This window comes from Mustela nigripes, chromosome 8 (assembly GCF_022355385.1).
Source record: "Mustela nigripes isolate SB6536 chromosome 8, MUSNIG.SB6536, whole genome shotgun sequence".
Taxonomy (NCBI): Eukaryota; Metazoa; Chordata; class Mammalia; order Carnivora; family Mustelidae; genus Mustela; species Mustela nigripes.
The window spans coordinates 7145203-7166956 of NC_081564.1; the positions used below are offsets into that span (position 1 = coordinate 7145203).

The window sequence follows — 21754 nt, forward strand, 5'->3', positions numbered from 1 at the left end:
TTGGGCAGGCGGATCATCTGAGCATAAGGAAAAATTCTAAGTTGGTAAAATAGGGGGTTTCCCCCCCCACCCCAGATTGTAAAAATAAGGGCTTCTAGGATCATGAACTTCAGAAATAAAAAGAACAGCAGTGAGAAGTCAGAGGAACAATGGCAACCCTGGTTAAAAATATTCTCCCTCCATTGTCCCATGGCTTATGCAAAGCAGAGAAATTCTTTATCTCAGGAGGTTGCAAACTGGTGGCTCATGGGCCAAATCTGGCTCACAGATGTATTTTATTTAGTCTGTATAGTTTTAAACAAATGTGAGTCATCATTTCAGAAAGTTGGATATTTCACATACAAATTCTAGGATTTTGGTTCTTCTTGGAATAACCAGGCAGTTCTGGGCTTGTCTTCCTATGCAGTAACAATCACCTCGTGCCAAGTGGTGGGTGCCTCCTTAGACGGGACATGGGCAGAGCGGACCCTCATTAGCTGAGCACAGACTAGGGAGCAGGATTGCCTGGGTTCATACCCCAGGTCAGCTGCTTGCTAGCTGTGTGAACTTGGGCAAGCTACTCAGCTTCTCAGGGCCTCCCTTTTCCTTGTCTGTTAAATGAGGATGGTAACAACACCCACCTCCTAGCACTGCAGTACCTTTAATAGCAGATGTTTAAAACAGTGGCTCTTGGCATGATGTCACTGGTATGTGTTTGCTTTTGTTATTTTGGGAGAGGGCCCTGGGTGAGGGGTCTTGCCTGAGTCTGCCTGGCACTTCCTCCTCCCCTTCCCATCCTGGTCTACACGCAGATGGCTCAAATTGGGGTTTCCTTTTTGGCGCCCACAGCAGGACCAGAGAAGAAAGGACTTGTCCTATGGGACTGAGAGGGCAGAGGGGGCAGTGGATAGATTTGAATAAGGGAGAAGGAGAACCGTCTGACTTGGTAGTGGAGGGAAAAGGAGAAGTTCGGGGTTTCTGGGGTTTGGGTTTAGGTAACCAGCCACAGCCGTGGTGGGTGGAGGGGACGAATAGAAGTGCCATTGACCAAGGTGGAAATTAGGGCAGGAGGAGCAGGTTCAAGAGAGAAGATGAAGGAAACTCAAATTTGGATGTTTCTTTTCTTTGCCTTTGGCTAGTTGCCCTGGGTCGTCCTCACTGCCCTGCCAGGCCCCCCACAGCGTCTGCCTCCCCCTGCCCCCAACTCAGCACCTCTCCGACCTCATTTCCTTTACTCCCGGCCCCCTCCCCTCATTTAGCTGCAGCCGCATGGACCTCCTCTAGGCTGGTCCTCAAACACACCAGCCATCTTTAGCCTCAGGACCTTTGCACTCACGATTCCTTCTGCCTTCACTACTCTCTTTCGTGGTGTCCACAGCGCTGCCTCCCTGATCTCCTTTGAGTTTTGTTCACATGTGTGCTAAGCAGACTGCCCTGACCACTGTATTTAAAATCTCACCCCCTCTCAACTGATAAGGCCTTTCTCGTAGCTGTTTTTCTCACTATAGCATGTGTTCTTCATGTTTGCCTGACTCACAAGAACACAATCACATAAAGCCGGGGGTGTGTGTTTTCTCCAACCCTGTGTCCACAGTGCCTAGAGAACCGTCTGACACCTCATAGGTGCACAGTCACCTTGGCTGAATGGACAGAATGGCCAGCAACTGCTCTCTTTCCTGGTCAGTCTCAGCTTTTTCTGTCCCCACAAATCCACCTTCGGTGGTGTTCTCCTGTCTGGAAGTACGATTCTGGAAAGCAGCCCACCAACAAGGGCATCTCCCCTGCCTTCACAAGTGAGGCTGCAAAGAACATCCGTGTACATTCTGTTGCCTGCGTGTGACTGTTGGGCTCGACTCCAAGCAGCAGAACACCTGTGCTGAAAGTTTTTGTGCATTTTTAAACCGATTGTTAATATCTACTTTTTCTTCTTGGAGGTTGTGGCCATTTGAGCTTACACTAATGATGTCCAAGTGCCTCCAGCCCCATACTAGCCAACGTTGGCTATTTTGTGGTAGAATTTACATGTCCCTAGTGAGAAGGGAGGTCAGGCACTTTTTTTTTTTTTTAGTCAAACTGCTTATGGCTGGGGTTTGGCATCTGTTCTTCTCAGGGGTTAGGTGGACATCTAACAAAGTCTCCAGGGACCCCTGTGGCTACCCCGCCACAGGATCAGGAAGAGTTGAGACCCACGGGGCATAGAGGCCAGAGCCTCAAACACCACAAACACTAGATTTACTTAATGCTTCTCGTCTTCTGACTATTTTATCAGTCCCTTCCCCCTCAAATGCAAACCAGAGGGCTGTCTCAAAAGGAGTAGTGACCATCTTTGAGATACTCCCTTTCCCATTGGATAGTTGAGCTTGTTTCCTAATTACAAACCTTTAGCAGTGTTAGATACCCAAGATTTCAAGAAAAGTTGTAGAAGCAAAACTTAAAAGCAAAAAAACCTTAAAAGGGTCTAACTAGGCCTAGTTCACAGAATCCACCTAACAGGCTCAGAGTTTAAGAACCACCAGTCTAAAAGAAAAAAAAACAAAAAAGAACCACCAGTCTGAGTGGACCGCACACCACACCTAGCTCCTTCTACCCGCTGAACCTTGCCAGGCCCCCCTCCCTGTGAGCAGGGGTGTGCCCCATCAGAAAGAGGAGGAGGAAGAGAGGGAGAGAGGAGAGCAAGAGAGACGGCGTATCTGTAAGAAAAGTCAGTATATTTATGGTTTGCTTTATAAAAGTTACTATAATACAATGGTACATAGTATTGAATTCACAAAAATATGAACAAGTATTTACAGCAAGACACACCCACAACGGAAACACTTCTCTTCAAAACAAGTTACATACGGATGACAGAGTCTATATGCACAAACATCCCTAAATCTTATGGGTTCTCTTCTTTGCAGGAGGAGAGAGGCAGGGAGGGAGGGACAAGAGAAATTTAAGAAACAAAAGCAGAAACCCCCAACTTTTCAAAAGCAAAGATTTGTTCAATGAGAACGAAGGCATTGAAAGAAAACGAGCCATGTTTCTGGATATGGCAAACCATTTTGGGGGTGGGGAGGGGGTTCCCAGGGACAGGGAGGGTGCAGCCCCTCACCAGTTGGGCAAGGTGAGGCCAGGGCGAGGCATGAGGCTGGCCCCCAACCCTGGTTTCCTCACATCCCCCTCCGCTTCTTCTCGGGGGAGAGGGGTGAGCACGAAGGCAGCCCCTTGGGGGCTGCATGACTAACTTAAATCAACCATCTCTACAGACTACACATTTCCTCATGTGAAAAATAAATATTTCCTCAGTTGCACAATTAGGCAGAAAACCGCAAACGGAAGAGAAGGTCGCCGCTGTGCCCAGGTCCCTCCTCTGTGTCTTAATGCCACCGATTTCATCGACCTTGAAACCTTGAAACTGGTGGGCACAATCTCAAACAGGGAGGGCATGGGGTAAAGAAATTAAAAAAAAAAAAAAAAACACAACAAAACCACCAACGACAAAAAAAAGAGAAAAATAACAATTCTTTGTACAGAATTTACATGATAACAAGCTTGACACAAGCTGAAGATACCAGAGGCTCCGGGCCTGCGTCCGCAGGGTTGGGGGGGGGGGGCGGCCCCACTGGGAGCTCTCCCGTCTGGGTGAAGATGACTCCTGGTCACAACAGTCACTTTCCAGAAATTATTTACATGCCTGCTCTGCTTTCTGGGATGCGAGGGACTTGCCTTGTGTGTGTGTGTGTGTGTGTGTATGTGTGCATGTGAGTGAGATTTTTGGAAATACAAAGAAATGAGCAAAAAAGTCTTCCACATGTTTCTACAAGAAACAATGTTCCCGAGAAAAAGTCCTTTATGGCAGCCTATATACAGAAGTTGGTTCTGAACTTCAAAAACCTATTTCTTCCCTTCGTTTTGATTTTATACACGCACAGGGAAAAAAAAAAAAAAAAAGAATCCATGGAAATAAACCCTGAAGAGGATGATGGGAAGGGGGTAAAAATGGTTAAGGGGGAAAAAAACCAAACCTGTCAGACTTAGATGAGTTTTTAAATCTTCTCCAAGATTTTCCTCTCTCTGGGAGAATAATCTTCTCACTCCAAAAATAAATATGCTCTTGCCTTCTTGGGATGAGGGGGCTGCTGGCTGGGTGAGTTGGGGTGTGGGTAGGGGCAAGTGGGTGAAGCTTATAAATGAAAAAAAATGCCACGTGCATATGGTCAGAGACCCGTAGTGGCGGGACTGGGGGACCCGCCTGCCCTGGGAGGCCCTCCTGCCCGGATGAAGGTGAGGGCAGGAGAGGAGACAGGACCCTTCCCAGTGCCCCCACACCCCCACACTGGGGCCTCCGGGAGGCTCCCTCATTGCTGGCATTTGAATGAGAAAGTAAACATTGAACCCAAGATTTTGGGGGTGGCAGGGTGTGGGGTGGCAGGAGAGCCCAGAGGGGAAATCCCTGCCTGGGACCAGCTTGGCTCCAACCAGGGTCTGCTAGGGGAAATGGCGCCCCCAGGCTGCTGGGGAAAGAACAGAAGGCGGGGGTCTTCTCCTCATGGAGTCATCACCAGCAGAGAGGGGGCCTTGCGTAGTGTTCTGAGGTCAGAGCCATGTGGCCTGCCCCCCCTCCTCTCTGCAGCACCTGGCCCAGCGCCCTGGCCCGGGCATTCCGGAACGTGGGTCGACTCACCATTACACCAAGGCCTCTGCAGCCCCCACGGGGGATCCCCGCTCTCTGATTCTGCTTTCACATTTCAACGGTTAAAACGTCTTTTCTTTTGACAAGGAAGAGAGTAAAGAGAAGACAAAACAACATAGCAGCATTCATGGGAAGAGGCTGGTGGGGAAGACGGAAAAAGAGAAGGACAGAGACAGAGAGACGGAGAGTGAGAGACACAGACAGAGAGAAGTTTACGCTGGAGTTCAACAAAAATCCTGAAGGGAGCATTTTTAAAAACCAAAGAGACGTGGGCCGAGAGACAGAGAAGCCCTTTCCCGCTGAGGGGCTGGAGCTGCGCTGGGTCCTGGGGGTAGTGTTGGGGGCGCCAGGCCCTGACATGGCCGCTGGGTAGGGGAGAGCACCTGAAATGGGGGTGGGAGGTGGGGCTGGGCCCCGGGGCCCTGGGGTCCACGCTTGGGAGCCCTAGGGCGGCACGGGCAGCCATCCGCGGGGCCTAGTTGAGGGTCCCCCGGCAGTTCTCGGAGCCACACAGGCAGGGGATCTTGACGTCCTCGATGGGGAACTTGTAGTCGTAGGTGATCTCCTCATTGACGTTGATGTGCTGCTTCGAGTAGATGACAATCTTCTTCTGTGACTCCACCGTGATCACCTTGGCATAGCAGTTGGGCTGTGGGCAAGGCAGGAGGGGACCGTGAGCTGATGACTCACCCGGTACCCCAACCAGGCCCTCCGCCATGAGGCCCCCAAAACCCGACGGAGCTCCCTATAAACCCTGACAAAGGTGCCACACGACCTCCATGCCCAGTGCCCACCTGCTCGAGCCTCAGCTGCCCTATCTGGGTGACAAGGGGAGCCCCTGCCTCTGATACTAAACAGGAAAGATGATGATGGTAGTAATAATAATAAATGTTGCCCAGGGCATCAATTTACATTTATACTACAGGTGACTCCCCAAATTCTGTTTCTAGCCCAGGCCTCACTTCTGGGCTCCAGAGGTGGGGTCAGCAAACACTGGCCCCTCACTGTCCGTTTGAGCAAACAGAGTTTCACTGGCACACAGCCAACCCCATTCATTTACATACTGTCTGTAGCTGCTTTTGTTTCAATGACAGTTAAAATAATTGCTAAGAGATCCTCTGGGCCATAATGCCAAAAATATTTACTATCAGGCCCTTTAAAGAAAAGGTTTGCTCGACCCTGCTCCAGACCTAGAAATCCAAGTACCTGTTTTTGGTATCTGCCTTTGGCAGCTCCAGGAGACATTTTTTGACTCCATAAACTCAAACCGAAAACTCACAGGAGTAGCCACACTAGGCCCTCAGGCCCCTGGACACATGCTGGATCTGTCACGGCCTGAGGGTTCTCCCTCCAAAGGACCTACTGATTCTGTCTACTGCTCTCTACCTCCACTGCCATAGCCCCCGCCAGGCTCCTCTCATCATCAGCTGGACTTCTGCATTTCCCACTGCCTCTCCAACCTCTGAAAAAATCTACTCCTGACCCAGCAGCCAGGGAAATCTTTCCTAGGGAACAGCAGACCCTGTCATCCCCCATGGCTCGCGACCTTCCAGTAGCCTGCCTGGCATATAGAGAAGCTTCTCAGCTCTGCCAGCAAGGCTCAGTGATGTGGCCATCCCAACCCTGCCAACGTCCTCTCCTACCCACCCTCTCGCCCCCTACTGCATCCCAGCTGCCAGCCTCCCAGTCTCTCAAGCAGGTGTTCTCCCCTCCTGGGCCTCCCTGAGCCGAACGCCTGCCCCACTCACTGCCATTTGGGTGAGTCCCTCCAACCCTTGGATCCCAAAGGAGAGGCAAGCAAAAGTCCCTACTGGCCCAGGTGACAATCCGGTGACGGCTGGGAGAGCTGCCCGTGTCAGCACACGCAGAGGGCCTGCATGCGGGAGCACTGAGCTCTCCCAGCAAGCTCTAGGGAGGGGCTATTTCCAGATCAGGAAACTGAGGCCCTGAGACATGACGTCACCAGCCTACGTACGGTCACTTGCTAAGTAGCGACGTCGTGACTTCAAAGTTTGGTATCTTTGCTCTGGATCTCGCCTGCCCCGTCTGGAGCTCCCCGTGCTTGTCTTCAGCACGAGAACCAGCCCCGCTCCCAGCAGCCGTTGCGCCCCCCGGGCCAGTGCCGTCCGCCACCATCACCACTAGCCACGTGTGACTATTTAAACTTAAGTGAAACCAAAGTAAACGACGAGCTCAGCTCCTCAGCAGCACCGGCCCCGCGTCCAGCCCACCCGCAGCTCGCGCCCCGACGGCGGACAGCGCGGACGCAGAGCATTTCTTTCCCTGCCCCAGAACGAAAGTTCTCTGAGGGCGGAGCCCAGGGCCAGGAGGAACGCCGTCCCGCGAGCGGTGCAGACCGCTTCTTCCGCACCTTGGCTCTCGTTATGCCCCCGTTTGTCGAAGAGAGAGACTCCGCCAATGATGACCCCCGCCCCGCCCCCATCACCCCGTGACCGGAACTTGGGAGGGAGGCCACGCCCATCCTGTGCCAGAAGCTTCCGGGGGCAGCGGCGGCCCGCGCCAGGCACTCACGTTGCAGCTGTGGTTGATGAAGCGTGCAAAGTTGCCGCACTTGGTGGCATCGATGATGGTGTCGTGGTCCACCCGGAACATGTAGCTGCTGCCAATGCCCTCGTCCTCGTAACGCTTTTCCCGCATGTCCGCGATCACCTGGCCGGGAGAAGGTCTCAGTCTGGGCTGGGCCGTCCCACCCGGACCCCGATGCCCCCACCTCTGGGCAGTGCCTACCTGGCGGATGTTCTGGCCCACGTACTCAATCACCATCTCGTCGGCCGCGATGGGCTCCATGGCAAACAGGCCCCAGTCGTGAATGTGGCTCTTGCAGAACTTGAGCTTCTTCTTCCGGAACTGGGGGAGAGAAGGAGCTGAGAGGTGAAAGCTCTGGTCTCAAGAGTCCCGCCCTCCCCCCCAGGCTACCCTAGGTGGGGCCGGCCTCACCTTGAGCTGGTTGAACTTGAGCAGGTCACTGTCACAGCTGCCAGTGAAGGAGGACAGCAGACGACGCTGCTCGGATCGCCGCTCCGAGCCCGCCCGAGTGGAGGCATGAGGCTGCGCCGGGATGCTCATGCCCTGCGGAGGACAGGGGCCACGGGTCAGGGGCGTGGCTGTCCTGCGGGGGCGCGGGGGGGGCGGGGGAGCTGGCCCACTCAGGGTGCTACAAGGTACCCATGTCCCTATCGCGTTCTTGGCGACTCCATGCTAAGCTCTGGGTCCCTGTCTTCCCAGCTTCCCATCCCTACTTGTCACCTCTCCTCTTCGCTGGTCCTTCTGAACCGCTGGTCCTTCTGCTGGAATCTGAACGTGTTCAACGTCCTCCAGCAAAGCAAATAATACAACTTTCCCTTCACACTTTGTCTTTCCTGTCTCAGCCAGAAGTTGCCTTTACTTTCAGGAGGGAGGATGGTGGGTGTCTATCCACCCCCGCCCTTGTTGCTTTCACCACGGGGCCTCAGACTTTTCCAAGCATTTGAGATCACAGCTCCTTCCTCAACACCCTTGCCTCCCTCCCCTTTCCCTTGGTCGCCCTTGTCCTCTGCCCTCCTCCCCATAAACGCCCTCTCCCTGAGTAAGCTCATCCTTGCTGTGACCTTCCCTCAACATTGCCATCCTGATGACAGACAGCTGTCCCCCTCCTAGGCTCTCTTCTGTGCCCAAAAATCCAACTGCCTAACAGACCTCATTACCTGGATGTTCCACAAACCCCAAAACTCAAGCTTCCCACCTCAGTGCTCGGCACCCTGCTTCCTAGCTCCTCAAGCCAGACCCAGTGACATCCCAGCTGGTTCCTTTGTCCCCTGTGGCCAGTCTGGCCCCCAGGTCTGTCCTTTCAGCTTCCTAGTATTCTTTCAAACACACCCCCTTTTTTCTCATGGCCAACGCCGTTGAACGTGCCCACATGTCTGGACTGGGAACTGCCACAACTGTGCCATAGTCTCCCCTCAGGACCTCTGCAATCAACGCTCCACAGCAGCCAGTGGGAGTTATCAAAATCATGGGCTGAGCCACATCACCCTCACCCTCCGTCTGGAAACCTCCATGCAGCTCGCTGTCACACAGAGAATATGTAACCTTGTCACCACTACCTCCAAGGGCCTTGATGACCTGCTCTGTCTCTGGCCTCAACTCCTCTTTCCTTCCCTTTCTCACACCACCTGAGATCCTCTCTACCTCACGGCCTTTGCACATGCAGTTCACGCTGTGCTAACTTCCAGACTTAGTGAGTCCCTCTCCTGTTTTAACTTTTTGAGGCTCCACACCCAACACAAGGCTCAAACTCACCACCTCAAGATAAAACTCACATGCTCTATTGAGCCAGCCAGGAACCCTTCCTGTTTTAACTTTTTACTGAAGCCTTCTTCTACTTCTCTGTGGTCTTTGCCAGTTATCCACATGGCTCATTTCTTTACTCTATTCAGACCTGGCTTAACTGTCTCTGACTCACCACACCTAACCTCCGGTCCTGTTTACCCCACTTGAAATTCTGCTTATTTGTTCACGTATTTCCTACCTCCCTTCTAAAAGGTAAGTTCTGCAAGGAACATGATTTTATTTTATTCACTGAACCCAGTGAATGGACCCAGCACAGTGCCTGGGATACAGCAGGCACTCAATAGACATTTGCTGAATTTAAAAAGGAAAGAATGAACCTTCCGGAAATGCAACTCCACTTGGCTCACATCCCTGATGAAAACCTCAGAGGCTCCCACTTCCCAACCTCACCGCGCTTTTCCAACCTGAGCACCCAGGTGATTAACACTCTCTGTGCCAGCCCCTCTGACTCCACAAGCCCCCCATGCTGCCTGGTATCCCATCCTGGAATCTCCACCCTCCACAGCCCAGGAGGCTCCAGTGTGGCCAGGCACCTGATGGCAGTACCTGGGTGTCTGTCGGGGGCTCATCCGTGCTGGCGCGGCTGCTGTTGAGGTATCTGAGCTTGTCCTTCTTATCGATGGTATAGAAGCCCTCGCTGCGGGCACAGCCCGTCACGTGCTCACGAATGCCATCATCCCGTTTCTTTTTCTTAGCTGAAGAGAGGCTGGTGGGTGGGTGTGGGTTAAGGGCCACAGGGACATTCTTGAAGAGCCCCTCCCACTCCTTCCTGGGAGGAACAGCCCTACAGCCCAGCCTGCCTACCCTCGGGCTGATCTCCAGGAGGCTCCACCGCCCCCCCCCAACAGCTAAGCCACTGCCAAGAGGCTGCCCGCAGGCTAACCCTGCTGATGGTCTGACCTCTGTTGGGTAGGGGTACCAGGTGCACGGCCCTGGTGTGGTCTTAACAATGCCTCTCTGAATGAGTACATATGCTTAGGTACTTAGCAGACTTCCTGAAGTGGAGGTACTCAGTAAATTAGCTTGATACAGTGGTGACAATGACCACTCCCAACTTGACAGTGCTTAACCAACAATCCAGGTAGCATCGTATCGTGGTCCAGAGCCCAGAGTCTGGAAGCAGAGTTGCCTGGATTCAACTCTCAGCTCTGCTCCTTCATAGCTGTGGGGCTTCAGGCAGGTCAGTCAACCTCTCTGAGCCTCAGTGTCTATATAGATAAGATGGGAATAATAGCCCACACCTCCCTGGGCTGTTGGGAAGATTAATGAGGTGACGAGGGCAGCTAGGATGGGGCCCTCAGTCTCCGCAACTGTGATATTGTACATTCACGTTGCTACCTTGGGCCCCGAGACCTGCACAGGGTGAGATGGGCCTGGCCCGGAAGGTGTGTTTCAGAGTGCCAGTGAGGACTCTGCACGGAGCCCACATCATGCCGGCCCAGACTCGGCTAGTAGGTGATGGGCATTTGTGCTGGTGCCTGTGTGGGTGTCCTGGGAGACAGGGCCCAGGGAGGTTGGCGAGGACCACGCCCCGTAGGCTAGGATATAGGGATGGTAGACCCAGAGGGTGTCATTGAGCCAGTCCATGCCGTTGTCCTGCTGCAGCAGCCGCTCATAGGTGACACACAGAAAGCGGATGTCCTCCTCATCGATGCCACCATTCCAGATGTCATACAGGATGGTCATCTCCTCAAACTCCGACCGGGGCCGGAAGAGGGGTTGTGGTGGCGAGAGCTCGGGCGAGACTGGGGCCACCAGGTCCTCGTGGCGCTTCTTAGGCGGCCGGCGCCAGGGCCCCCGAACCTTGGCCAGGTCCATAAACTCCTCAGTGACTTCATCGCGCCCACGAGAGCCTGGAGGGATGGCTTCCGAGGGCCACTGGTTCTCTAGCTCCTTAAAGGGCAGCTTGGACTCAACAGGGGGTGGTGGTGGGGGCGGAGGAGGCTGGGGGGGCAGGGGTGGTGGGGGGGCTGGGATCCCCGCGTTCCGGAAGTCCAGGGTCACGGCCCGGGGGTCATGGGTGCTAGGAAAGACAGGGGTCTGTGGCTGGCCTGGCAGGAGCAGGAGGTCCCTGCCGAGGGTGGCGCCCCCTGGCGCCCGGACCAAGGGCCCATCCAAGGAGAGCACAGCCGGCGGGGATCGCCGGGGCCTGCCCGGCTTCCTCTTGATTGGGGGTGGGCAGGGGGCCAGCGGCGCTGGCAACAGAGGTGGCAGCTGGGCAGGGGCCCGTGTCTGGGCCCGCAGGACGGGGACAGGCAATGCTAGGGGCAGGGGCAAGGGCAAAGGCAGGGGGAGAGGCAGGCCCGTCTCCAGGAGCACCGGGGAGGCCAGGGGGCCAGACCGCTCATCGCGCCGGCCAGCTGGGAGGGGACAGACAGGCAGGAGCAGGGGCCCGCCAGGCTCGGGGAAGGTGGGTGTGAAGCTGAAGTCCCGACCAGGTGTCCTGGGGAGGCCCCCACTGCTCAAGCTCGGGGACTGGGAAGGGTAGGAGAAGGGGCTGCCAGGCACCTGCGGGGAGCTCAGTGACAGGCCGCTGCTGCCCCCTGAAAGTGGGGGCTCCCCGCTCGGCGTGGCCGGCACTGTCTCTGTACTCTGTGACTTGGCCAGGCTGCCACAGAGGCCTGGAGTACGCGGGGGCTGCTCCTCTGCAGAGGGCTCCAGAGGGACGGGTGGGTGCGAGGGGGCTTCTGGGGTCTCAGGCTCTGGTGGTGGGCTAGGCGGCCGGGGCGGTCGTGGGGGTGGTAACGGCGGCTGCAGGGGTAAGGAGAGCAGCGCAGGGGGGTCCACTTCCAGGTTCTCCTCTGCAAAGAGGTGGGCACAAACCAGACCATTAGTATTCGATTCAAACATCTCTTGGTGCCCTATTTATGTTGCCACACTGTGTGCTTAATACCTGGCCTCATAGCCATCTGAGACCCCTCCAGTTCTCTGAGTATGGGGACTGTCCCCGTATAGCTAAACTACTCACGGCTTCTCAATGCTCAGCCCACTGTCAGGCACACAGTAGGTGCCTGATAAATGATGGTGGAATAAATGAAAGACATAAGAAGACATGGTTGCTAGCTTTTGACATTATGTCCTTAGAATGGTGTCCGTGTGAACAGGAAATGTCCTGTGGACCAAGAAAATGAGCTCTGCTATTGAGTAAAATTCAAGTCCCTTTTTCTGCAGGACTTATCAGAACCTTTCTCCTAACATTTATCTCCACTGTCATATAATACATTTTTCTAGCTTAGTACATTTTAGTACATTTTCTAGCTTAATACATTTTTCCACCCTGTAAGCTCCATGAAGGCAGATACTTTTGTCTGTTTGGCCCAGTGTTGTATTGTCAATGCCTAAAATAATACTGGGGACACAAAATAGGCTAAATAAGTACCTACGACAGTATTAAAGACCGGTGGTTCTGTAGCCAAATTATACAGAATTACAGAAAATACAATAGTGTTTTTTTCCCCCTAAAGGACTTATTAGAGGTACGAACTAATCATGCATGACTATGTAAACTTAAACTAATTAAACTTAAATAAAATTACAAATTCAGTTCTACTTGCCACATTTCAAGTGCTCTTAGCAACACTGTGTCTAACGGCTATGGGACTGGACAGGGCAGAGAGGGGACATTTCTATCATTACAGAAAGGTCCACTGGGCAGTACGTTAGAGCACTGAGTATGCTCTGTGTGGCTCCATAAAAATGGTGGAGGGGGCAGTGTCCACGGCCTCCCCCACCTGCCTGTCACCGAAATGACCATGCACGTCTGCCCCCCACCCCCTTCCTCCCCACCTTCCTGGGAGCATCCCATAGGACTCACGGGCCAAGGCCCAAACGGTGGGGAATTACTCGCACCAAGGACTGTCTGGAGTTCTGGCTGGGCGCCAGGCTCCACGCTGGCACACCATGTCCCCTCCCTCTGTCGTTCCATCTGACCTCACGGGAGAGACACAATCCACTGACCCCGTGTTAACAGACGAGGAAACCGGAGCTTGGGAAGGTTCAGCGATTCACCCAAAGGAGCCTGGGCTCATTCTGTGAGTGAGGCCATCCTGCCTCCCTCCCCACCACCCCACAGTGGGTGCAGGTGTTACCTGGGGTGCGCTCGGGGGACGGCGGGGGCCGGGCCTCTGGCTCTCCTCCGGCGGGGGGCTCTGGAGACAGCAGCCTGGCCACTTCCTGCTTCAGGCCCGGCTCTGGGGGGGGCTCCTTGCAGCTAGCCGGCACCTCGATGCACACAGGCAAGGGGGGCTCTTCCGGCACGGGGGTCCGCTCCCTGGGGGCTTCCTCCTCAGCCTCGATGTCCACCTCCTCCTCCATGACCGAGGACTCCGTCGCAGGGGCCCCCGTGGCTACGTCCTCCTCAAAGTCCTCGTCGGGAGCCGCCGGAGCCATACTTTCATCCACTGCTGCCTCTTCCTCCTCCCCCTCCTCCTCCTCTTCCTCCTCCTCCTCCTCCTCCTCTTCTTCCTCCTCCTCCTCCCTCGCCACCAGCTCTTCTTCATCCTCCGAGGATGATGACGAGGACTCAGAGCTTGATTCGAACTCAGAAGACTCAGAACTCTCGCTGGAGGACTCAGCTCCAGCCTTGGAGGTGGCGATGCTCACGGTCTCCTCTGGGGCAGGGGACACAGGCGGGAGCCCTTCAGCATCTGCTGCGCTCCAGGGACGCTTCCCCGCAGCTCCCGCAGCTCCCGCACGTGTGGCCCCTCGGGCTGCACGGGGCCCTCGGGTGGCCGGGGGACATGTGCATGTGCCCACGCGTGCTCACGTGTGGTAACTAGTCACCATCGTAAAAAACTGAGATGAATCCACAGAACATAAAACTAACCGTATTAAGGAGAGTAATTCAGCGGTGGTGAGTACATCCGCAGTGCTGTACAACTACCTCTAGTTCCAAGACATCCTCAGGAGCTCAAGAAGCCAGCCAGCACCTTTAGCGTGGGATCAGGCCTCCAGCCTCCCAGCGTCAGACCCAAGCAACCACTAGTTTCCTTTCTGTCTCCAGGGACTGACCTACCCTGGCCGTGTCGATGTACACGGAACTGTCCCTTACGTCACGCCCGGGCACGCCACTGAGCTTACGTGCCGAAGGCCAGAAATCCTGCCCCAAAAGTATAGCTGAGAACTGCCCAGGCTGTGTCCTGCAGGGGACCCCGGGCCGGGCCAGGCGCCTCGGCCCACGCCGCTCACCTCCGTCCGAGTCCCCTTCGTCCTTCTCACTCGCCTCCGAGAGGGCCATGTCCTCGTCATCGTTCTCAGACTCCTCCTGGTCCTCACTGTCGCCGTCATCCTGGGAGAGACGGACGGGGGGAGCCAGGGTGAGCCAAAGGGGCCCCTTCGTCGGGCCCAGCACCCCAGGCCTCCCCAACCCAAACGTACCTTATCCGACATAGATGAGGTCGAGGAAGAGGAGGCCTGGCTCCGGGGGCCTTCCTCCTCCTCCTCCTCCTCCTCCTCCTCGTCCTCCTCGTCCTCCTCCTCGCCCTCTTCTTCTTCCTCGGTGCTTTCCCGTTCCTCCTTGTCAGAGGCCGAGGACGACGGTGAGGTCGTGGAGGAGCCCGAGGACGAGGACGCCGATGACGAGGAGGACACCGACAGGGACTCCTTCTCGTCCTCCTCCCCACCGCTGTCCAGCTCCAGCGGCCGGGCTGGCCGTCGCCGCACACCGACACCCTTGGGGTCCCGCTTAGTGAGCTCGCAGGGAGCGTCCGCCATGTCCCGCTCCCGCTCCCGCTCTGACTCTGAGGGGAGAGAGGGGTGTCTGAGCTGGGCTGGGGAAACGCTGGGGGACAGCCCAGCCCCGGCTGAGGGGGGCATATACCTTCATCTTCCTCATCCACAGACGTTGAAGGTCGCAGGCGCTTCTGGTCACCAGAAGAGGCTGTGTCTGGCGGCTCCTTTCTCTTGACCTTGAAGGACGGCAGGCGGATGGCCCCCCGCAGCCCGATGCCCAGGCCAAGGCCCTCGTAGCCCAGGCCCTCGCCCTTGCCCCACGACTCCAGCAGACATGAGGCGATGCGGTCCTTGGGCTTTGGCCTGTCCTCGTCCTTGTGCTCACCGGACTTCACTGGGGTCAGTGAGGCCTGGGGGTGCCAGAGCGGAGGAGACTGTCACCATGGTTACGGGCGGCCCTCTCTCAGCAGCCCGCCTTCCCTCAAAAGTGACAGCCACATCGTAACTGCTGCTTCCTTCCCACAAAACTGGCTGCGCTTTGTGCCCACGGCTCAAGACACAAGCAGCGCTCCACTCTGCCTCCCTGAACCCCGACATCCCCACCCACAGAGCGGGTGCACACCCGTGTCACGCACACACAAGCTTCACGGAGTCACACGCACGCTGTCCTACTTAGGAGTTAGAGGGAGCGCTGTCTCCAGTAACACAGCTTGGGAGAGGAGTGGGGGCTGGCCGGCCTACCTTGGCCATCCGCTCCTTCTTGTCCCACCACTCGTCAAAGGCCCGGAAAGCCACCACCTCCACCATCTTGCGGTTCAAGTCACGCTTCATGATGGCCTTGAGCTCTTTGAGTACCACCAGCAGGACGCCATCGACAGTGGCCTTGTGTGGGTCTTCCTGGCGTGGCACGTAGCCTGGTGGCGGCACTGACGGGTCAAACTTCGGGAGGGGAGGCCAGGGCTGCCCGCGGCCCGGCCCGCTGTTGCCCAGGGAGAACGGGCCACGGTAGGGCGGCAGGTTGACAAACTGTAGCCCCGCTGAGGCCGCCGCCGCCGCCGCAGCCATGAAGGGTGGGTAGGGACAAGCGCCCTGGCCGGTCATCAGCCGGCTCAGCATCTGCGTTTGCATCTGGAAGGACATGGGCATGCCACCCCACTGGCCACCCAGCACGTGGCTCATATCCACCTGCATCACCGGAAAGAGCCCGGGAGGGAAGGGCGGCAGCGGTGGCAGGATGGGCGGGGGTGGGACACCGGGTGGGGGTGCTGGCAGGGGTGGTGGGGGCACAGTCACAGCTGGGTGGGCCGGGGGCGGTGGGGGTGGGGGCGGCGGCGGAGGGGGGGGCGGGGGGGTGGGAGCCAGCACAGGGGGGGCCGCCACAGCCCCTGCCCCTGGGGTCACCACCATGGGTTTGGGGCAGTCGGCGCTGGTGATGGGGGCTGAGGGCATCTCATCATCCGAGATCTCCATGTCCTCGCCCGAGGACTGCTGGCCCTGCAGGGAGAGCCAGGAGAGAGTGCCGAGGTTAAGCCTGGGAGACCACGCTGGCTCATAGAGCCCTTCCAAACACCAGAAAGTCAGAGAATTCCCCCTCAAGACTCAGAAGCACTGCAGATCCTGTGGTTCAGATCCTGGTCCCCTCCCTTCTGGACCATGTAGGCTCGGTGAGTCTCTTAGTCTTGCTAAACCCCAGTTTTCCTGCTTGCATAATGAGCATCTCAGTACCTGCCTCACGGTTCATGAGGATTCATTCATTCACTCATTCAACAAACACTTGCATGGCACCTGCTGTGGGCCAGGCACTGTTCTAGGTGCTGGGAACACAGTGGTGAACAAGATGGGTAAAATTCTTGCTGTCATGGAGCTAAGCTTCTAGAGGGAAGAGGCAAAGGATAAGCAGAATGTAGAAGTGAAATACGTAGCCCACCATGGAGAGAGAGGAAGCTGGGGAGGGAGACAGGGTGTGGCGAGAGAAGCACATTCCATCAGCTTGAGAGATTCTGTCTGTACCCAGAGAAGGTAATACTAAGGTGCGACACTGCTGCCATTTCCACCCATCTTTCTAACGACTTGATATATGGACTGAGTCAAGTAGTCTGCAGGACGACTCTACAAGGTAGATCTGTTATCTCCTTTTTTACCAAGGAAACCGGAACACAGAAAGCTTAAGTAACTTGCCCAAGCCCATAGAGCCAATAAAGAGATGGCACCAGGATTCAAACCAAGACGTGGCTCCCCTGCCTCCTCTCCCAGTCAGCCTGCCATCCTCATTGCGACGGGGCCAGCTGTCCAAGGTGACATTTGAGTTAAAGGTTTGGCAGTTTTAAGGCTGTATAAACAGGAGGTATGTCTTTTCCCTTCCTTAGTCACTCTTCGTATCTGCTCCTGAGACCGCACGCTGAGCACGGCCGTGTGGGGCTGAGTACTGTGGGTACAGTGTTTCATTTTTCATCCGTGCTCTAGCCTTGTGAGGTGGGGGGTCGACTCCAGCCCCCGACAGATGAGAAAACGGCCACTGGCCAAGGAGGCACAGCCAGTCGGAGAGAAGGCTGGGACTCAAGCTCAGGATGGATCCCCATGGAATCTAGGGACAGGGTACCAGGTGAGGAGGGGAGGGGCCGAGGACGACCCCAGCTCTGAAATGGGCACAGAAGGGGGCACTTTGGTGTACATGGCAGAGGTGGAGTGAAAAGGCAGAGCAGAGGTGGGAGAAAGAGGCTCTAATGTCAGGACAGGAGGTGAGAAAGTGGCTCAGGTCTTGATCTAGATGAACCTGGCTGAGGAGACAGAGCGTTTGTAAGTTGGAGACGGAGAGTGCATCTGAAGCCTGAGAAGGCGGGGTGTGTGGAGGCTCTAAGATCCGGGGTCAGATCTTTAGGAGAGCGAGTGCTCAAAGGCAAATTGGGAGAGCACCGCAGGGAGGAGGAATACCAAACTTTCAGCACCTGTAGGAAGCTCTGGATTTTGCTAGACCGCCCTCTAGACACACACACACACACACACACACACACAGTCTCTCTCTCTCTCTCTCTCTCTCTCTCTCTCTCTGTCTCAGGGTCTATCAAGCACATGGTGGACGAGACACAGGCTCAGCGTGAATCTCAGGGACAGAGCAGGGGAGGGAGATCAGTCCCGGACAGCGCCCAGCTTCGCGAACACAGCACATACAGGGTTAACCCGGCACCGCCGCCAGCCAATCGCAAGGAGACCCGGAGCCTGCGCTCCAGCCCTCGGCCCTGCCTCTCCCTCCGCCCCTCCGGCACCCGGGGGTGGGGGTGAGAACCAGCGGGAACTAGCCTACAGCTGAAGTGCTCAGCAGCAGCCCTCCGCCGTGCCTGGAGCTCTCCTGGGGGCACCTCACTTAAGCCGCAGACAGTGGGAGGCAGGTACTTCCACCGTCCCATTTCACAGACCATGAAACTGAGACTCAAGAGAGGGAAAGTGCCTTACCAAGGTCACATAACCAGTAAGTGACAGAGCTGGGTCTCCAGGCTCAAGGACTGGAGCCTGAACTTTTAACCACCAGCCTCTGTGAGGAAAGGGAATGCCCCTTAGTGGTACCCCCTGCTCTCTCTCTGGAGTCTTCTGCATGAGCTGGGACAGCCTCCCAGTTCAGTCTGGAGGAACGCAGCTGCCGCTCTCCAGGCTGCCAGCAGGGGGCTCCCGAGGGCCAGCCTGGATGTTATCAGTACTGTGGTCTTCCCAGGGCTACTGTCCTGGGGCATCCGACCCCACCTCTCGGACTCCAGTCTCCCCTTTCCTACAGTGACAAGATGGGAGAGCCCAGTCCCGCTGGCTGCCCCGGGCTTCCCAGTCCTGGACCAGCCAGTCAGCATGGTGAACTTCCCCTTACCCCAAGCAGCAGAGGGAAGAAAAGATGGCAGGGCTATCAGCCCCTCACCTCTGCACACCTGTCAACTCCTCCTGCTCAGACCCCCTGGCACCAGAAACCACTTCCCTAGAACCATCTCGAGGGCGTCTGGAGCACCAGCCACCCGCAGTCCCCTCCTGGGCAGGCCAAGTTCCTCTCTGTTCCTCCCTGAGGCGGCCAAACATGCCTAATCAAAGGCCCTGGGAAGGGGGGAACCCTCCTTCCTGCCGCCCACAGGGGCACAGAGCTCTAAGTCCCTGGCTGCTCAAAGCCACTGGGCACACAGGTTCCAACCCAGGTCTCTGGGAGTACCGGGACAGGTGCCTGGATCAGAAATGGGGAGGAGCAGAGCCAAGGGAAGATGACCTAATCCTTCCCTCCAAGGGAATGTAGCACAGCAGTGCGCCTACCCCAACCCGCCTACCCCAACCCGGAGGCTGGAGATTTGGGTAATAAGACCCCCGATGAGGTTCTATGGGTGATGAGCAGTGGAGAATGATGTTTTGCCTGTTTCTGGCTGTGGCCCTCCCCCTGGGCTAACCCTTAACTCCTTCACTCCTGGAGACAGAGAGAGAGGGCTAAGGGAAATTTCAATGCCCTCCCCGCCCACCAGGGCTTTCCATCTCTTCAGAGGGCTCTAGGTTCTAGGATACAATGCTCCAGAGCTCCCACCTGGCCTAGCCTAAGAATGCTCTGGCTAATCCCTTTCCCAAATAAGCCTGAGTGTCAGGATCATACCCAAGATCATACCCAAGCCACCCAACAGAGGAGGCGATCCAGAACCATTACCACAGTCCCTACTATCTGGGGTCTCAGTAAACTCCCACTCAAGAAGCTCAAGTCAGAATGGATCCCTAGAAAAGGTCTTAGCTTCCCATACCTAATAGGAGAGCAACAGAACTAGGTCATGTTTCCCTTCTCTCCATGGCTGCTGGGTTGCTCAGAGCCAACCAGCTGCTCAGTCACAGTCCCTGGTGCTTTTTGCATTCTCTTTTTATTCTCTATATTTGACCTGTTATTTTCGCTGCCCTAACCCTGATGCTTCTGTGTTTTAGCTCATTGTCCTAAGGGGAGAATGTTTCAGGGGAGGAAAGAGGGAGACACAAGATAGACAAAACCAATCCAAGACAGAGGTGGACAGACATGGTACCTCATCCATCTTCTCTGAGGTTGGGGTCCTGTCTCCAGCCAGGTCCAAGGCTACCTCAGCTGTCTGGCCCAGAAGACCAGAAGGGTCCGGGGGGCCTGGCTCCGGAGGGGGCCGGGGCCCCAAGCCCAGGTCAAGCTCATCGTCCTCATCGGAGTCAGGCAGTGGCGTGGGGCTGATATCCTCCAGGCCGGTGCTGGAGGGGCGTGAGGAGGGTGGTGTGGGGCCTCGAAAGCCTGGCTGGGAGTTGGTGCCAAAGGGGGCCAGTGGGGAAAGCTGGGAGGAGGAGGAGGAGATTGGGCTGCCTTCCATCTGCAGCTCGGTGTCCGAGTCCTGCTCCCGAAGGAAAGGCAGCTTGGTGCGCTGTTCCTTCAGCAGCATCTCTATGCGTGAGTCCAAGCTGTCGTGGGGCTTCTCCAGCCCCGCAGGTGATGACTCCAGCGTAGGCGTGCCTGGACTGTCACAGGGCTCAGGACTCCAGCCGAAGGTCGGCCGGCCACCCAACTCCATGCTGTTGGCTTCAGGAGGTGGTGGGCCAGGCGGGGTGCCTGGCTTCTCCTTGGTCAGAGGCTCAGCGGGTGGCAGGGGTGGGGGCACAGGTGCTCTCCGGAATTCCCCGCTGTCACGGCCCCCAAAGGTGGTTGTGGTGGCAGGTTCCTCGGGGGGTGGGGGGAAAGGGGGCACAGGGGTCTGATACGGAGAGAAAGTCGACTTGAATGTGACTCCAGGAGTGGGGGTTGCTTGGGCAGGTGGTGGAGTGTGGGCGAACGTGGCCGAGTCCTGTGATTGGGCCTTGAACGGAGGGCCACAGTTGCCTCCACTGCCGCTGACTGCCCCAAACGGGAGGTCCACGGAGCCCCTGAAGGCAGCCGGGGCCCCTGCCACCGCAGTGACGGCACAAGAGTTGTGGACATAATGATGCTCGTGGCGGCGGTTGTAGGCATCTGTGAACTTGCTTTCGTGGCGCCGGGCCTTGAAGGTCACTGTGGGGTCCTGGCTGAAGAGGTAGGAGGGTGTGGGCTGGCGGCTGGAGTAGCTGGAGTCTTGTGAGAAAGGGGTGCCCAGGCGCGGTGTGAGCGGCGTGCCCTGTCCGTAGGAGTTGGGCGTGTCCAGGCGGCAGCTGGAGTATGCCGTGTCCTGGGAGAAGGGGGTCCCGCCACTATTGGGGGTGACAGAGGATGAGCCAGAGCCACAGCCCGCAGACAGGCTACCATCCTTGAGGCGCTTCAGAGCATCTGACAGCTGAGGAGAGGGAAAGAGAGGGAGAGCGGTATGTGAGATCTGGGGTGGGTGGGGGGCGTCGTGCAATTTGGGGGGGCTGTTCTCCCTTCTCACTCTGGGGATCTCAGAGCCAAACTGGTCACTCCAGAACTGCAGCCTGGTAAAAGGAGGTGGCGGGGTGGGGCACGGGTGGGGTGGGGGGAGCAGGAGACTGAAGAGGAGTTTCTGGATGGTCCTAACTGTTCTCTAATCTTAGGATATCCAGTTATCCTCAAGGAACCCTGAGGATTGTTTATCATCGCTAAAGCAGAGAAAAGAGAAGATCCTGACTTCTTGGTTTGAATTGGGATTTCCTCCCTGTCTCAGATTGTCAGAAATCAAAGACCTTCCAGCAGAAGAACTATGGGTTTGGGGAGGAAGGAGATGGCCAAGGGCCCTGTTCCCTCTGGTCTCCTGTGTTTTAGCAGTTAAATAGCATAGCATGGCTAAAATGCCTACTGAACACCCCAGCAAGTCAGCAAAGACCTTTCATTCTGGAAAAGCTCCTCCTGAGGGCAGCTGCGCTGTTGCCAGGGAGGGACTGGACTGAGAGAGACCCCGTGCAAGGGCCGTGCAGGTGGAAGGTAGCGGCTGGGTAAGGGTTCTTGCTCTGTTTTCTGGGGGCAGCGGCAGAGCAGTGACAGGATGTCAGACACAACACTGCACCGACACAAAGTAAGCCCTGGGAAGCTGCAGGTCTGCGGGAACCCCAGCCCCGGCAAGGCTAGGCTCCTTTCCCTCCTAGACTCTGGAGTCCAACGCTGGAGATGGTGGGGGGGGGTCATGCCAGAAGCTGATGATG

At 56.4% G+C, this 21754-nt stretch overlaps 1 protein-coding gene across 2 annotated transcripts in view; it reads right to left on the reverse strand.

The window, feature by feature from the left end:
* Nucleotides 1-2666: 2666 nt before the first annotated feature.
* SETD1B (SET domain containing 1B, histone lysine methyltransferase) overlaps nucleotides 2667-21754 on the reverse strand; it is a 23758-nt gene continuing 4670 nt past the window's right edge. For both annotated transcript variants that reach the window (XM_059408353.1, XM_059408354.1), the window contains exons 6-17: nucleotides 19696-20934; nucleotides 15416-16168; nucleotides 14823-15084; nucleotides 14381-14742; nucleotides 14192-14291; nucleotides 13093-13614; nucleotides 10552-11805; nucleotides 9551-9717; nucleotides 7613-7744; nucleotides 7403-7522; nucleotides 7187-7324; nucleotides 2667-5303 (exon numbers count right to left, since the gene is read on the reverse strand). In XM_059408353.1, coding sequence (XP_059264336.1) covers nucleotides 5130-5303; nucleotides 7187-7324; nucleotides 7403-7522; nucleotides 7613-7744; nucleotides 9551-9717; nucleotides 10552-11805; nucleotides 13093-13614; nucleotides 14192-14291; nucleotides 14381-14742; nucleotides 14823-15084; nucleotides 15416-16168; nucleotides 19696-20934 — 5223 coding nt within the window. In that variant the 3' untranslated portion in view covers nucleotides 2667-5129. The remainder of the gene's footprint in view (nucleotides 5304-7186; nucleotides 7325-7402; nucleotides 7523-7612; nucleotides 7745-9550; nucleotides 9718-10551; nucleotides 11806-13092; nucleotides 13615-14191; nucleotides 14292-14380; nucleotides 14743-14822; nucleotides 15085-15415; nucleotides 16169-19695; nucleotides 20935-21754) is intronic.